At 33.0% G+C, this 18,248-nt stretch overlaps 1 protein-coding gene across 20 annotated transcripts in view; it reads left to right on the forward strand.

The window, feature by feature from the left end:
- The window catches only part of LOC111055063 (dnaJ homolog subfamily B member 3), a 202,744-nt gene that overhangs the window by 143,103 nt on the left and 41,393 nt on the right, over positions 1-18,248 (forward strand). For 6 of the 20 annotated variants that reach the window (XM_039440786.1, XM_039440787.1, XM_039440788.1 and 3 more), the window contains exon 1: positions 16,741-17,425. The exons of 12 other annotated variants lie outside the window; for them this stretch is intronic. In XM_039440786.1, coding sequence (XP_039296720.1) covers positions 17,331-17,425 — 95 coding nt within the window. In that variant the 5' untranslated portion in view covers positions 16,741-17,330. Of the gene's footprint in view, positions 1-14,982; positions 15,683-16,733; positions 17,426-18,248 lie in introns of those variants that run through there. 2 more of the 20 variants (XM_039440790.1, XM_039440799.1) reach the window with 2 other exon arrangements.

The raw sequence follows: 18,248 nt of genomic DNA on the forward strand, positions 1-18,248 counted from the left end.
TAATCAAATCAATTACTTCCAAACCAAGACGTTACCCCAGCAGTGATCTTTTCAATGAGTTCGAAGTATTAACTGTCAGACAATTATATACTAAGAGTCTTCTCTTATATATAATAAAAAACAAAAATAACTTCAGACTTCGAGAGACATCCACAATCATCATCAATTACAAATAGATATACTATGATTTCAATTTAGAATGATGTACTATGTTTGCTACAATATTTGTTAATATACTATGTACTATTACTTTCTGAAGTAACCAGGTTTTCTAAAAAAAGAGAAATAAACAAAAATAAGTTTTTCTTGCTGAATTATTCTTCTCGTGATATCAGCTGAGGAATAATGCACTCGCTCACTCACTTCCATTACGGTATCGACAGACGACAAAATTTCCAGCTGTTTTTCCAAAGACGTATTTATCCTTTTAATGTCCTTCAGCGAGTTATCCCAGCGTTGAGACCTAGTGCAATCGAATTCTCATATCATGACCTACTTTGTTCCAAATTTCGTGAGAATCGTTAGAGCCGTTTTCGAGATCCGTCACATACACATATAAATATAAACATAAAAACATCTAAACATATAAACAGAAATTGCTCGTTTAAAAGTATACGATTATCAACAGGAATCAGTAATTAATATTATTTATTCATTCATTCATATGCAAATACAATCCAGATAGAAACAACAGATATTTGCCTCAACTGCTCCGAACCTTAATTGGAATACACAGTCTAAAGGTTATGCTACTTACGTAACTTAAATGATAACTTAATTCGCACACAATTTTGAGTCCAAAAAAACGTATCTACTACAATTTTGAATTTATGAGATTGATAAACATCATATATACTGGGATGATGTGAATCACAGCTATCTACTATAGAAGGCAGTGGTAACAGAGAATCGGCAACACTGTATTCCTATAATTTCCACTGCCAATATAACGTGTACCTTACTATAGGCATATATGGCTTGGGTAACTGAGAATCAACTGAAGCCTGAAATAGGAATTAGACACTGAATAGTAATTCTAAACATTAGATAGTATTTGTGTCCTTCTATACAGTATGGCCTAGTAAAATCAGATATTATCTTGTCGTGCCGGTAATTTGTCAAATTTACTTTCAATGGCGGCTTAGAAGGTCGTGGATAAGGAAAAAGAAAACGGAGAAGAAGAAGGATATTGAAAACAAGTCGAACTAGTAGTTCTATAGTTCTGTAAGTGCGTTATAGCAGTAGCATAGAACTAGTAGCTCTGTGAACAGTAGACCTCACGCAGTATTCTCATCCACAAGAGTACCTGGTTGAAACTGTAGAGTGTAGACCTTATGGAAATACAGCAATAGACTGGCTTCTCCACACATCTGTGTAATCACTTGTCAGCGATGAATAACTTGTATGACGAATAATTCTGTAGTCTGATTTTTACTCTAATATTGGCGTATGAAGGAGGCTCCTTTTTCCTTTCATATTATCCTTGAAATGCAAAATTTCCAAAAACCCTGTATATACGTCGACCTGTCAAATTTCATGAAAATCTATTACCGCGTTTCGCCGTAAATGCGCAACATATAAACATATGAACATTTAAACATTAAGAGAAATGCCAAACCGTTGACTTGGATCTTAGACCTCACTTTGCTCGGTCAATAAAACTAAATAAATCGTAAGTTTTAGGTATAAGTTTATGCTTCCATGTTTGGTTTTGAAGCATCTAAATTTAAAAATCTACTTAGTGAAAATAATTAAGGACTGAAAATTTTGTGAAGTGAACAATCACAAGATTTAACCTATTTCGGACTATGTGTAACCTCATCTACATTAGAAATTTTAAATTTAAACCTCATTCAATTCTGTCTTTCATTATTGACCGAACGTAGTGAGGTCTATGTTTTAACTCCAATTTTCTGTTGCCTGTCTGTATGTATGTAACGCAATTACGGCCAAACGCGTTGAAAGAACTCTATGATATTTTTCAGAAACATTCCTTTTTCAACTGCGCATCGATATAAACACAATGTTTTTTTTCGAAATTTTGCATTTTAAGGCTGTGCAAAGGCTAAAAATGAACTTTCTACTCGTGATATTTTTCAAAGTTTTTCGATTTGTATATCATCAAGCTATCAAAATGAAAAAGTTTTCTCAGGAAAACATTTTTTCCCTGCCATTACTTTTTGAGATATGAGCTCCTGAAGTTTGAATTTTTGGGACAGAACATTTCAAATCCGGTAAGAGATAAATCCATGAGATTTAGAGGATGGATTCTTCATGGTATTGTTGATCTAGTAAAACAGAAATTTTCTGAAAAAATCTATTTTTGAGATAGTTAATCAATTTACAAAAAATAACCAAAAATAACTTTTAGTTGAGTTATTTTTGGTAAATTGAATAACTTTTTCAAAAATCGATATTTTCAGAAAATTTTTGTTTTACTAGATCAACAATACCATGAAGAATCTATCCTCTAAATCTCATGGATTTATATCTTACCGAATTTGAAATGTTCTGTCCCAAAAATTCAAACTTCAGGCGCTCATATCTCAAAAAGTAATGATAGGAAAAAAAATGTTTTCCCGAGAAAACTTTTTCATTTTGATAGCTTGATGATAATATACAAATCGAAAAACTTCGAAAAATATCACGAGTAGAAAGTTCATTTTTAGCCTTTAATATGAAAAGAAAAGCAATTCCTCCATACTCCGATATCACTATAAAAATATCATCTGCTCTGAAGATAGGATTAATCACACTATAGAATTATTCATAATCAATCAGCTGACAAGTGATTACACAGATGGCTGGAGAAGCCAGTCTATTTCTGTATTTCTATAAGGTCTATAGTTTCAATCAAAGACCTTAAAGAGGTATGCATTGATTGCATTCTTGGTCCGAATTCTGTATTTTCTCCAAAATGTTGGAAAAAGTAATGTTGCTATACATCTTGGCAGATTAGAATCTTAACAATGCAGAAAGGTCACCAATTAGACATAAGGCTACCGCTCTGCTATGATAAGATCTACATCATCGACTACTTCTTCTTCTTCTTCCTCTTCTTCTTCCTCTTCTTCTTCCTCTTCTTCTTATTGTCGTGGTTTCTCTCATCAAGTTCACGACCATAACCACAAAGTTTGAGCTACCTGAGTTTCAGAGTTTTAGAGCCACTTGATGATGACACAAGATAGTGAAGAAAGACCTGAGCTATCAACAGTTACCAGTTATCTAGATTTTACCATTTTTCAACAGTTTTTTTTTTTTTTTTGGTGGAGATAACTTTTTTCTACCATTCTTCCTCATTCACTTCTTCTCTCATGGGGTTTCTTCACTTTATCTCTTATTCCTCCTCATATTTTATATTTTTTCGTTACTTTCATTTTTTAATCCTCTTTTCTGTATAATTTTCCACGTTCTCATACTACTCCTCTGCCTCCTCCCCCTTCTCATCCTCCTGCTCATCTCCCTCATCCTCCTCCTTCTCCATCTTTTTCTTTTTCTCTTCTTCTCCGCCTCATTACATCTCCTACTTCTCTCCTTCTCGTGCCCTTTTCTCCTTCATTATTCACACTTCTCAATTTTCCCTTTCGTGTTTTTTGTGTAAATCACTTTCTTCTATTTTTTCAATTTCCCCTTTCAAATCTTTAGTGTAATCTCTTTCTTATATTTTTCTCTCTGCTATACATTATTTCCTCCTACGTTTCTTTCTTCTCTAATTCTTTCTATCATTACTTGTAATGATTATTTATTTTAATGCTTTGTAATAATATTGTATAATGCATAAATATATACTATGTACTATATATCCATATTCTATTGCATTTTGAGCAATTGAAATAAACCTTTTTCTATTCTATTCTATTAACACCTATTCTATAACACCTGCTTCTATTATAACACCTGCTTCTATTTTGCGAACCTTTTTCTCTTTCTTTACTATTTCCTACGTCATCTTCATTTTCTTTTTTCCTATTATTTTCTATATCTAGTTCTCATACTACTCCTCTGCCTCATCCTCCTCCTCATCCTCCACCTCTTCCTCCTTTCCTTCATTCTTATTCATATCCTCCTTTACTACTATTCCTTCTTGGTCGCTATTTTCACTTCCCTTTTTTCAGTGTCATATACTTCGCTCCCATGTCACCTTCTCGTCTTCAAACTCCTCCTCATCCTCCTCCTCCACTTCTTCCTTCAGTTTTTTTATCATTCCAAATCTTTGACACGTACGTTTGGCCTGTCTAGTCGCTACTTTGTCCGGTTCTTGACCTTTCCTACGCCTTCGTCACTTTATACCACCCACCGTTTTTATTGCTCTTCTTCTTCGTCTTTTTCTGCTTCTTTCTCTTCTTCTTCCTTTTCTTCTTCACTTTCTTCTTCTTCCTCTTCATCTTCACTTTCTTCTTCTCCTTCTTCTTCTTCTTCTTCTTCTTCTTCTTCTTCTTCTTCTTCTTCTTCTTCTTCTTCTTCTTCTTCTTCTTCTTCTTCTTCTTCTTCTTCTTCTTCTTATTTTTCTTTCTCTTGTACTTCTATGTTTTTTCCTCTCTTGAAGCTCTTCCTCTAAATCCCCTTGAAGTAGAGAATCTTGTAAAATTAAAGAATTCAAAGTTATTAGTCAAAACTGCAAATAAAAGTTTGCTTAAATCTCGTTTTTACATGTATTTGCGTGTAATATCCTATATAAGTTTCAATTTTCATGAAAAAAAATGTAGGTTTGATTTATGTGGAAGAAATGGTCTTCTGGAAGTAATGTACATACAGTATATACTATTTTTACTTTCCTTACCCTATTACCATAGGTAAGGAAAGTATTGATTTCCAAAAAAATTAAGGTACCCTAATTTCAAGTTTTCTATACTTTTCAAGGACCCCTGAGTCCAAAAACATTATTTCTTCAAATGAACTGTGGAATGAACGAACTTTATCTATTCAACTCAATTTTCTAGGACAATTTTCAAAAATTATCTGTATATTTATCTCTGAGGTATAGGCCAGACCTACTGGGTAATTGACCGAAGCGAAGCTGAGGTCTTAGTTTCGACTCCATCGGCTTTTCTCTGTTTGTTTGTACCGCAGTTACAGTCGCAGTTATTGTCTGATTTGGATAAAATTTGGTATGCAAGTTCTTTGAAATAAGGCGCAGAAACGTATGTGTAACGATTTTTGATTAGACCTCCGGTTTTTTTGTAATTTAAAAAACCGCAGACTTATCTTCATCGAGAAACTGACTTTTTTGTATATAGCGCCGTTATCTTTGAAGATACAGCAATTCATGTTCATACTTTTTCGCATTAAATTGAAAGTTGTATTCCTCAGCGAGGTCTACTGTTCTCAAAACTACTAGTTTTTATGGTTAACTACGTGTTTTTAAATAAATATTCAAAATAACTCAACTTTAACTTTATAATATTCATCTATAACTTGATAATACTTCTCAATCATCTATGATATAATGGAGGGTAAAATCTATTTTCCTTCATTTAAATAAAACAAAGAATTGGCTTATATACGTAGGGGATAGGAAATACACGAATGACGCATCATCACGTCTCAACTACTCAACTCATTTACTTGAAATTTTGCATATTGATTCAGAATTTACCGAGGATGGGTGTAGGCTTATTTCTATTGCCCAATCTCATTTCTTATCATCTTATCTTTATCTTATTTCTTATTCAATCAATTCTAATTTAATAATATTGAAACAAATGTTTTCAATAACATAAAAAAATTATGTATTGTATCAAATTTTTTGCTGGAAATTTTCAACTATTATTAAGATTATCCACGTAATTTTGAAAAAATAATCACTAATTATTCAATTTTCATGTTCTCTGGACGTAAGGAGATTGCATTTCACAACAACATATTTCCCCGGTGCAAAGCACGGGTTACCTGCTCGACATTACTAAAAAGTGACTCTGTCATTACTATAGTGAGGTCCACGTTATAATGGCAGTGTTTAATGATTAGCAATGGTATTTCCATCCTTGTCTATCATCAAACAAATCGGATAGCGCTATCTCTTTCTTGCTTTGCTATGTGGCCAGATCGGCTTTCAACAATGTAGATTTAATAACTAATAAAGAAAATACTTCACCCCAATTATTGAAATTCATTATGATATTATTGAAAAATATAACTTCTTGCTTAATAAAATATAAAATTGATTATTTTAAACGAGAATGAACAGTTAATATTACATCAATGAACCTGTATCAGCTACCGTCTATGGGAGGCATCAACAAGACAGAGGATCGGCAACGTTGCTCTCCTATCTTTCTCCACTGTCATTGTGGAACTCACTATAGAAATGAGTATCCTTATCATGATCATCATCATCATCATCTTGTCAATCATCACTATGACTCGACTCTGTCATAGCAATTGAATCAAATGCATTAAGCACTTCTAATCACTCAAGCAATTACATAGTAAACCCGTTAATAATAATAATAATAATCTAGTCATAATGAAGATGAGTAATTATATTTTATTAACCAATAAATTATATTTTTCAATAATTTCAGAATGAATTTAAGGCTGTGCAAAGGCTAAAAATGAACTTTCTACTCGTGATATTTTTCAAAGTTTTTCGATTTGTATATCATCAAGCTATCAAAATGCAAGGGAAATTTTTTTCCGATCATTACTTTTTGTGATATGAGCGCCTGAAGTTTGAATTTTTGTGACAGAACATTTCAAATTCGGTAAAAGATAAAACTATGAGATTTAGAGGATAGATTCTTCATGGTATTGTTGATCTAGTAAAACAAACATTTTCTGAAAATATCAATTTTTAAGATAGTCATTCATTTACTAAATATAACTTTTACTTGAGGTATTTTTGGTAAATTTGATATCTTTCTCAAAAATTGATATTTTCAAAAACTTTTTGTTCTATTCAATCAACAATACCATGAAGAATTTATCCTCTGAATCTTATAGATTTATCTCAATTTATTTTTGGTAAATTGAATAACTTTTTCAAAAATTGATATTTACAGAAAATGTTGTTTCACTAGATCAACAATACCATGAAAAATCCATCCTCCAAAATAATCTCATTGATTTATATCGAATTTGAAATGTTCTGTCCCAAAAATTCAAACTACAGGCGCTCAAATCTCAAAAATTAGTAATGATCGGAAAAAATATTTTTTCCTGAGAAAAATTTTTTCATTTTGATAGCTTGATGATATACAAATCGAAAAACTTTGAAAAATATCACGAGTAGAAAGTTTATTTTTAGCCTTTGCACAGCCTTAAGATGAAATATCTTGTTTATTAATAATCAATAATTCTTCATTGTTAAAAGACGATCTGGAAACAGAGCAAAGCAAGAAAGAGATAGCGCTATCCGCTATGTTGAATGATAGACAAGGATAGCAATACCATTGCTAATCAAACACTGCCATTATAACGTGAACCTCACTATAGTATATATTATACAGTATGATCATCTTTGTGATCTGCTTTTGTAAAGCCGCGTTTACACCGAAGTTTCAAACAAAAAGTTGCAAACTTTTATTGCAAACAGCAGTTGCAAACAGTAGTTTCAAATAAAAGTTTGCAACTTTTATTTCATGGTTTTATTTCCATGTTTCATGAAAATGTTTTCAACCTTGATTATGACTCGCCTATGTTCTGGTTCCTGGAATCAGTCCTTCCGAGGATGTCAAGTGTCGAGGATGTCATTTTAGCCGCGGCGGCGTGTGTCGTGTTGTCAAAGCAACGTAGGCCGAGACGATACTGGGTGAGGCCGTCTCTGAATTCCAGAGCTACGTACAGTGGAAACGACCTGTTGGACGATTTAAATAGAGATGATGTCGACCCTCTATCAGGTGAACTGAGAACGGACGGAAGTTTTAAAAACTTTGTAAGAATGACCAGTGAGGATTTTGAATATATAACTTTAATGATTGGTCACAAAATTTCGAAAATGGATACGAATTACCGAAAGGCTATTTCTGTAACGGAAAAACTAGCCGTAACCTTGCGTTTTTTAGCTACCGGAGATTCATACACAAGCTTGAGTTACCTGTTCAAGATATCAAAATCAACCATATCTTTGTTTGTACCTGAGGTGTGCGAGGCTTTAATAGATCTTCTGAAGGATAACATAAAGGTAATACGTTATAAGTAGACTATACATAGCCTATATTTGTTATTTTGACAGCCATTTTTAAATAATATAATATAAAATATTGTTGTTAACACTCAGAACCTGTTTAAGAACCCCCCGCTCTCGCCCCTAAAAGGTCCTAGGGTATTTTATGGCAAATATATTTTTATAATTTTAAGCAATAAATCTACTACTGGTATTTCGCTTTATTTGTACCAGAAGTGTGTGCTGCTCTGATACTAGACGCTAATGCTTGTATTATAAAGTATTATAACCCTGTCCGAGTGCAATATAAGAAATGGCTGGAGGCACCCGACGCTTAGCGGCATAAGGGGAAGGAAAAGAAGAAGAAGATAACCCTGTCCAGACAGGGTTACTGACACTTGAGTCGAGACAGGGTGGTTCGAGTGATCACGTGAGTGAGAGTGGAGGTGGCAGCGTAGGGGATGGCGGGGAAATGTTTCTGTTTCGTGTTTCAACGGCACATAGTGACCGAAACTAGTGTTGCAAACAAAAGTTTGCAACTCCCTTTGATCTTTACCGACTTCAGGTGGAAACAAAAATTTCTGTTGCAAACACTGAAAAACTGTTTGCAACAGCGAAATGTTTCGTCTAAAAATGCGCGTTTTTAGAGATGTTTGCAACTTCTGTTTGCAACTCGTGTTTCAAACTCCGGTGTAAACGCGGCTTAACGTTCCTTATGTTTTGTCTCTTGAATTTTATCAAAACTTTTCCTCATTCGAAAATTATTCCTTGGTAAAAATACAGGATAAACCAACTCTCCTTAAAATCATCTCTTTCCTTATCATAAGAAGTTTCTTAACGTCATCTAGCTGATCTGAAATTTATAAATTCAGTTATAATAAATGTATGAACTACATTCGATCCATTTTATAGGGGAAGTCCGCTATCGTCACTGCCTGTGTCATCTGAATCTGAGATTTATGAATTCTGATCAGATAATATTGAAAGTTCAGTTATGACGTCAGAGACAAGGCACCAATGACCTTCAGTAATACTGCAGATTGTTTTGTATCAAATATTTGATACAGTATCATACTATCTCATATAGTGAGGTCCACGTTATAATGGCAGTGGAGAAAGATAGGAGATCAACGTTGCCGATCCTCTGTCTTGTCAATGCCTTCTATAAACGGTGGCTGATACACGTTTATTAATGTGAATATCAGGGCACCGAGCTTTGCACGTTATTTTCATTTATTGATAAACAGAACACAATTCTCTAAAATGATCGTGTTTATATTTCACAGCTGGCTATACGTCATCTTATGAATTTCGGGGATGCGATATTTTGATTCTTCACATACTCACTTTTTTACTATCCACAGCTGTTTCAGCCAAGGATGAATTATCCTTTTAATGTCGTTCAGCGAGTTTTCTCAAGGATGAGACCTAGTGCAATCGAATCTTTATATCATAAACCTATGTTCCAAATTTTGTGGAAATCGTTAGAGCCGTTTTCGAGATCCGTTAAACATAAATAACCAGATATAAAAATAGCCAGATATAAAAATAACAAGATATAAAAATAACCAGGTATAAAAATAACCAGATATATAAATACAGAAATACAAAAATTAATATAATAGGATATTAACTGTTTATTCTTATCTAAAATAATCAATTATATTTTATTAAGCAAGAAGTTTTATTTTTCAATCATTCCATTATGAATTTTCATAATAATTGAGATGAAATATTTTGTTAATTATTAATTCTACATTGTTGAAAGACGATCTGGCAACAGAGCAAAGTGAGTTCTAGTTTAGACTGCATTCAAATGTTATGTATATAACATTTATATTCATTTCATGAATGTTAATGTGGATAATTATTTCATGAATGTATTTTGGTGATACAGTAAATAAATAGATTGATACATAAACTCGTCCCAAATTTGATACAGTATCATTTGGTGAAACAGTCGTGTTTTTTCCTGCTCGTGTTGAGTAGATATGAGATTTCCCACAACATAACTGTTACCTGCATGAATCACACACTGTGTGAGTCAGAGTGAGAGAGAGTGAGATAATGACAGAGGTAGAGTGAGTGAGTGGGAGTAAATGACAGAGGTAGAGTGTGAGAGAGAATAGGTAGAAGAGAGATAAATTTAGTGCGATATGTGCATAGAAAAATAGAATATAATATAAACTTATTTCTCTATTCATTTTAACTACTAACTTCTTCTCATCCTCTTTCATTCTCTCTCATTCTCTGAGAAAGAGAATTTATATACGAAAGAGTGAGAGATGAAATAGAGTGAGTGTGAGTGTTGTTCCTTAGAATGAGTGAGGAGAAGAAACAAAAGGTGTAAAATTGTGTAGGTTTTTAGGTATATTCGCCTCCCAACACACTGACTCATATTTTATTATCTCTGACTTTCTATCTTCTGTCCAGGTGTTTTAATTTTTATAAATCTTGTTTTCGTTTCACAATGTTTGCAATTTGTGTTGAGCCACGTTTACACCAGCAAAGTTGTCAACTGAGTTTTCAACAAATTTTGGAAATTTGTTGCCGATTTCTTAGACAGCACAACAAATAAATATATCTTTATTCAATGACAAGTACATCACAGAATAACATACAACAACAATACAGAACAACAACAATATTTAACTTGTTTCCTCCAGAAAAAATTGACAAATTTTTGTGAAAATGTTGCTGTCAACTCTGGTCTAAACGTGGCTTTAGATTTCAAATTGCTTTGTGATAACTTATGCTAATTGACCGTGCGAAGTGAGGTCTAAGATTCAAGTCGACGGCTTGGCATTTCTCTTAATGTTTATATATTTATTTTTTTGTGTATATTATTATGTTCCGCATTTACAACGAAACGCAGCAATAAATTTTCATAAAATTTGACAGGTATGATCCTTTTTAAATTGCGCGTCAACGTATATACAAGGTTTTTGGAAATTTTGCATTTCAAGGATAATATAAAAGGAAAAAGGTGCCTCCTTCATACACCAATATTACAACCAATAATCAGACTTGGAAATTATTCATCATAAATCAGCTGTCTAGTAGACTTTAACTCTACCCGTTCAAAAACATCGAACATCTTGAAAATGTATCTTCCATCAACTTTGTAGACAGTTGCAGCCAGACCTGATAACAGCGCTCACACTCACATTCCGGGTCGACACGTCACGGTACGATAGATAGCACAGAAAGCTCTATGTTTATTTAGGATTTTTTCTAGACATTTTTAATTGATAATTTATTTATTAATTTTTGAAAAATATAACAACAGGTCAATGTAGCTTACTGAGCGCGAGGCCCACTGTTCACAGAACTACTAGTTTTGCTAATTGATTGACTTTATGCTTGTTTGACTAATAGATTTTCTTATGCTTATTTGACTAATTAATCTATGATTTGGCTTCTGGTTATATATAAGCCTAAATGTTAATAATTATGGTTAAATGCCATAAGTAGATATCCCATGGTATAGGGCGTTTATGTCGCAACTTTTACTGTTATTTCAAGCTGACAGTCCACGTAGTTCTTTCCTGTGAAGCTTTATGATGCTGGTAGTCTCTCATATTGTGCCGTTCATACACTCTTACCCGGTCAAAACAGTAAAAATCGACAGTAATCGGCTTGAGATAACAGTAAAAGTTGCGACATAAACGCCCTATACCATGGGATATCTACTTACGCTATTGTTTCTCTATGGTTTGAGTCTTTGATATTTTTTTTCTGGTTCTACGTAAGAGTGGTTCCTTCAGTTTTAGATTAGATTAGAGCTCTCTATTCATATAAGTCACAATATTTTCTGGCTTTTAAACTAGTTTACAATAACTGACAGCTTAGCTAATTTATCCAACGAATTTCACATAGTATTAAAAAGTCTGAATTAAGATTGAATGCAATAATTTGAATTGTGATAATATAATATTGTAATAGTGTAACTACATGAATCTATGGTGTTTCAACAAATAATTGTCGACTCTGAAAATCTTATAAAATAATATTCCTTCTCATCAACACACGACCAGAAGTCAGGTTTTTCACGATGGGAAGCTTTAGGTGGGTTTCAAATCACCTGGAATTTATTTCGCAGTTCAGCTGTTAGCTGAACTAGTGTGAGATTCACGTAATCAAGCCAGCACCTGATTAACATTGGTGTTGCTATCCTTGTCTATCATTCAACAAAGCAGATAGCTCTATCCTTTTCTAGCTCCTCACTGTCGACAAATCTTTTGTGGCTGTGAAGAAATATAGTGAACTACCAAAATTTTCACTTTTTGTGTAGTTGAGAAGTTTATATTGTTGTAATTATTTATATTGAATGAAAAAGACTAAGAAATTGTCAAAAACCACAGATTTATTGATACTTAGAAAGACCGGTTCCGGTTATTAAACCATTGTCAATCTCTGATAAACTCTTTGTTTATCAGAGATTGACAATGGTGTAATAACCGAAACTCTTTGTTTATCAGAGATTGACAATGGTGTAATAACCGAAACTCTTTGTTTATCAGAGATTGACAATGGTGTAATAACCGAAACTCTTTGTTTATCAGAGATTGACAATGGTGTAATAACCGAAACTCTTTGTTTATCAGAGATTGACAATGGTGTAATAACCGAAACTCTTTGTTTATCAGAGATTGACAATGGTGTAATAAACGAAACCGGTCTTTCTAAGTATCAATAAATCTGTGGTTTTTGACAATTTCTTAGTCTTTTTCATTCAATACCAAAACTTTTTTTATATAATTTGTGAAAATTTATTAAATGAGGAGACAGATTTATTTTCTTGATGAAATAAATAAATTTAGGATGATGATTGTTAACAAAGATCTCAGATATCAGATCAGATGTTCCGGAACAACTTGAATCACAGGCACAGCTATCCACTACAGATGGCAGTGGAAAAAGAAAACTGGCAGCAATGCCTTCCTATCATTTACTGAAAGTATATTTTCCTGTCGAATGAAATATTTGAGATTTCCTAGAACACGGTAAGTAGAAAGAGAGAAATGAAATGAGGAGCAAAAGTAGAAGAAGAAGAGGATGATGTGGAAGAAGAAGAAGAAAAACAAGAAGAAAATAAATGAGTAGTCCCACGCAAATTTTATGACGTGTGATTCGTCCCACTAACAAAAGCCAAGTGCATTGACGTTGCAGGTACCCTTGACGTTTAAAGTAATCTCTTTCGTGACAAATTCTTTTTTGTTTCATGTAATGAGTAATTTTAATGTAAATAGACATCTTTTATCGCATTCAGACTCAAATTATGTATCAATGTATCCAGTAGAATTATTTTCTCAAAGATTAAAGAAAAATATTAGGCTACTAAATGCAAGTCCTGTTCTAGTTTTGTTCTCTAACTTCAAAAAATAACTTAGAAGATTTTTGGTTGTAATTTTCTATCATGCAGCATATAATATAAAAAACACTCTATATAAAGTAGACTTTTTAACAATATTAAAATGACTTATTATATACTAGTTGGTAACCCGTGCTCCGCAAGGATCTATTTTAAAAATTGACAAACTGAAAACTTGACCGTGTGGAATCTTTAAGAGTTTGAAGTAGGCCTAGTGCCACCCTCGATTAATTAAGAATCTATATGCAAAATTTCAAGTTAATCAGTTGAGTAGTTCAGACGTGATTCTGCGTCTTAAACATAATTTTCCTATCCCGTACGTGTATAAGCCAGTTCTTTCCTTTATTAGAGCATAGATAAGATCTTCAACTTGGTAGCCTACTAACATAATAAAGTGACAGAACTCAAATATTGTATAGAAACCTTCCTCAAGTTAATGCCAACCTGACAAAATGTGTCTGGTTATTAATTTAGTTACCAATTTTAACCATCTGTTTCGAAGCAAGTTCTTACTAATGACATGATCTTCGAGTTGTTGTCTCTTTCTAGATTTGCTTGTTTGTTCGACGATAACATTTGACTGGTTATATCAATCAACCTCAAATTTTCAACACATATTCTTTAAACCATTATACAGATCAAGTTAGGCAATCGAAATTGACTCAATCCTTTGTCCTTATTGAGGAAATAACAGGATTATATTGAAAATACATGAGAAGGAAATAAAGAAAATTTGTCATGACAAATAAATACAAAATACTTGAACGACTTTAGGGCTTTTCATAGACGATTTTATAGAGAGGTCCACGTTATAATGGCAGTGTTTGATTAGCAATTGTACTGCTATCCTTGTCTATCATTCAACAAAGCGGATAGCGCTCTCTCTTTATCGCTCTGCTCTGTTGCCAGATCGTCTAAACAATGTAGAATTGATAATTACCCAACGAAATATTTAATCTTGATTTTGAAGATTCATTATGAAATAATTGAAAAATATAATCTCTTGCTTGATAAAATGATATAATAATTGATTATTTTAAAGGAGAATGGACAGTTAATATTACATCAATAAACCGGTATCAGCTACCGTCTATTGAAGGCATTGACAAGAGGATCGACAACGTTGTTCTTCTATCTTTCTGCACTGCCATTTCAACGTGGACCTCACTAAAGATATTATTTTCTAAATAAAGACTTTATTATTTGTAGTCAGTAAAAACGTATTCAAATCCTCTCTTAATATCCCTAATATAAAATTGCCAAATTCTCTTGAATCATACTTGATCAAACTGGATCTAAAACTTTGAGATTCGTCTCGAAAACTGCATAATCTTGATGATTATTTACCTTTCAACTTGACTATTCAACCTTGCAACTGAGCGCTCCTCTCCCTAACCTACTAGTGAGCAGCTCTGTGAGTGACAACCCACGTGTTGTACAGGTTATGCATCCCCCCTACTAACAATAGAAGCCCCCGTATTTCTATAGAACTGTTCCTTGTACCTCAGTGTGTGGGAAATATTGTAACGGAGAACACCTGAACTCGTTTTAATTCGTGTTCTCTTCTATATTTTATTAGATTTTTGGTTAAAAATTGATGGCGGTGACGTGAATTGGTGTATGTAGTTGATATGTCCCCTTATATTTGACCGTGGTTAACGTGGAGTGTTGTAGGATTCAGTGCACAGTGCAGGAAGTAGCAAAGTTTGGTGTGGTTTAGATGTCTTTGACAAATTTAAAAATTGTCGTGAAGTTTTTAAAATAAAGTTATTATTGAGGTTTATAGAAGTTTTATAGATATTTTGAAAGTTATATAATTGGTTTTGAACGTTTGAAAACCGGTTTACAATTTTGAGAAACAGTTTTTGGTATTTTTGGTGCCAGCTTGAAGTACTTAAAGTCACTTTTATCAATAGTTTTGAAACTTTTTTGAAGTTTTTAAACGTTTATTTCTCACGTTTCTCAGTGTTAAATCCTTCTATTCAGTTATTGTATTCTATTTTTTAAATATTGATTTTGGAGTATATTTTTTATCTTGATACAATTTATAGTGCTTTGAAGTAAATGTCATCACAAGTGACTAGTTTTTGATCAGTTCTGTGATATTTTATGAAAATATACTTTGGGTAGAGTGGTGTCTAAGAGTTGATATATATATTTTTTTAACCTTGGATTACGTAATTTCATACAATCCAAATGTTGAGGTGAGTTATATTGAATTACATTTTTGTCAAACTAACAATATTGAGATGAGAACTAAACATTTTTGAAAAATGTGATGAAAATTATAACAATTTAAATAATAGTCTACTGTACTGTAATAGATTATCATCAATGCTTGCTCCCAGTTTTCCCTATTACCATAGGTAAGGAAAGTATCGCTTTCCGAAAAAAATTAAGGTACCCCAATTTCTAAATTTCTATATGTTTCAAGGTCCCCTGAGTCCAAAAATGTGGTTTTTGGGTAATGGTCTGTGTGTGTGTGTGTGTGTGTGTGTGTGTGTGTGTGTGTGTGTGTGTGTGTGTGTGTGGTGTGTGTGTGTGTGTGTGTATGATTGTATGTGCGTCTGTGTACACGATATCTTATCTCCCAATTAACAGAATGACTTGAAATTTGGATTTCAAGGTCCTTACAATATAAGGATGCCACACGAACAATTTCGATCAAATGCAATTCAAGATGGCGGCTAAAATGGCGAAAATGTTGTCAAAAACAGGGTTTCTCGCAATTTTCTCAAAAACGGTTCCAACGATTTCGATCAAATTCATACCAAGAATAGTCATAGTTAAGCACCATCAACTGCCACTAGTCCCATATCTGTAAAAATTCCAGGAGCTCCGCCCCATCTATGCGAAGTTTGATTTTAGTTTCCCAATTATTAGGCGGCAGATACAATTTAAACAAAAATTTTGAGTGGAAAAGATTGAGCATGAAAAACTCTACAATTAATGTTCAGTAACATTTTCACCTAAAATTCAAAATAAGCTCGAAATTCGAGAATATGTTATTAATTGCAAACTGTTGGCAACTGTTGATTCTATTAAATATCAGTCACTATGAAGAAATAGCGGACTTTGTGTGTCTCCAGCGTTTTTTTCCTGTCACCAGCTAGCTGGGATCTTTGTATAGTAGACTTGATATGCGCGTGAACACTAGCGTCAGGTGATCAATTTTCATAACGGCAAGGAAAGTTGTGTGAGTGCGCCACACCAGATTTTTTTTAATTTAGTTAACCTTGTAAGCAGCTGATAGTTCCAAAACTCGACTTTCAAAACACGTTCTTCAAAAAAATATGTTGTTACCCTTCCTAGTTTTTGTCAATACACCGGTAACTAACTGTTGTTTGATTAATTATTCCTAAAAAGTAGTCGATTTGTCAAATTTGTCAATTTCTTATCGGGAGAACAAGATACATTTTTCTATAAATCTTTGAATTTGTCACGTATTAACTGAGTGTAAAATTTGTATCGTTCATGTTTTGTTTCAAGTTTATTAACCTCTTAATATATCAGATAGTTTGAAGTTTTTGGTTATGATTTTACATTACTGTGTCTATCAGTCAGTCATCCACTAGAATTCAGTTGTAGAGGACTCATAATTGTTTCAAAGTGAAGGCTAATTTTTGGGGGTTGCTTTACAAGTTTGCGTTCTTTGCTTGAATTTTTTATTATTTTTCACCAAAAATAAGAAATCTTTCCTAAATTGTCAACTTATAAAGTGTTTGAAAGGAGATATAACGTTAGGTTATCTGTCTATCAGTTTGAGAATTAAAAAAAACTACTAAGTTTTTATACAATTCCATTAAGTTGTCTCAAATCTTGTTTGTAATCAAATCAAAGATCGTGAACAATATGTTGTTTTGTAGAAATATGTTGGATTTCATATGTGTGGTTGTTCTATTACTTTCTGTGCCCTATAATTGGTGGATACTATGTAATAAGACTAGGTAAGGCTCATTTTCAAATTTGAATGGTATGATGGTTAATAAATTTTTAGTAATTTTGTTTATTCAAATAGGAAACATTTCTATCTTCTTTTATGCAGTTCATTCTTTTGCTGTACCTATTTTGGTTGTTGTTTCAAAAACTATACTCTGAATAAGACAATCTGAGACTTGAACGAAATATCCATGTTTCCAAATTGTGAGGAATTTTTATACTTTTGCAAGCCCTTATGACTGCATGAATTCTATTTGACAGAACTGAAAGTCAGCCCCTTATTAGCATTGGTGTTGCTATCCTTGTCAATTATTAGACAAAGCAGATGGCTCTATCCTTTTCCAACACCGCACCGTTGCCAAATTCTTTGTAGACTGTGTAGATCTATATATTATGAACTACCACAATATTCAATCTCAAATATAATAATTTATCATTGAATCATCATATATATAAAAGCGAAATGGCACTCACTAACTCACTCAAGGAACTAAAAATCTACCGGACCAAAAACTTTCAAATTTGGTAGGTATGTTAAGTTGGCCCTTTAGAGGCGCACTAAGAACGGATTTGGAAAAATTTCCACAGATACGCCTAAAATCTGCGTTTTTAAGCATTTTCTCAGCTTTATCGAGAAAAAATGAACAGAAAATGTTCAAATTTAGCTACAGAAGCTCAGCTAGGGTGTAATAATGTTGTGTTAGAAGGAATTTACAATAACGTCAAATATACGCCCAAAATTAGCGTTTTTTGCTCTTTCTCAGATTTATCGAGAACAAATAAACAGAAATTGTTCAAATCTAGTACAAAAGCTAAGCTAGGGTGTAATAA

This window comes from Nilaparvata lugens, chromosome 14, assembly GCF_014356525.2.
Source record: "Nilaparvata lugens isolate BPH chromosome 14, ASM1435652v1, whole genome shotgun sequence".
Classification (NCBI taxonomy): Eukaryota; Metazoa; Arthropoda; class Insecta; order Hemiptera; family Delphacidae; genus Nilaparvata; species Nilaparvata lugens.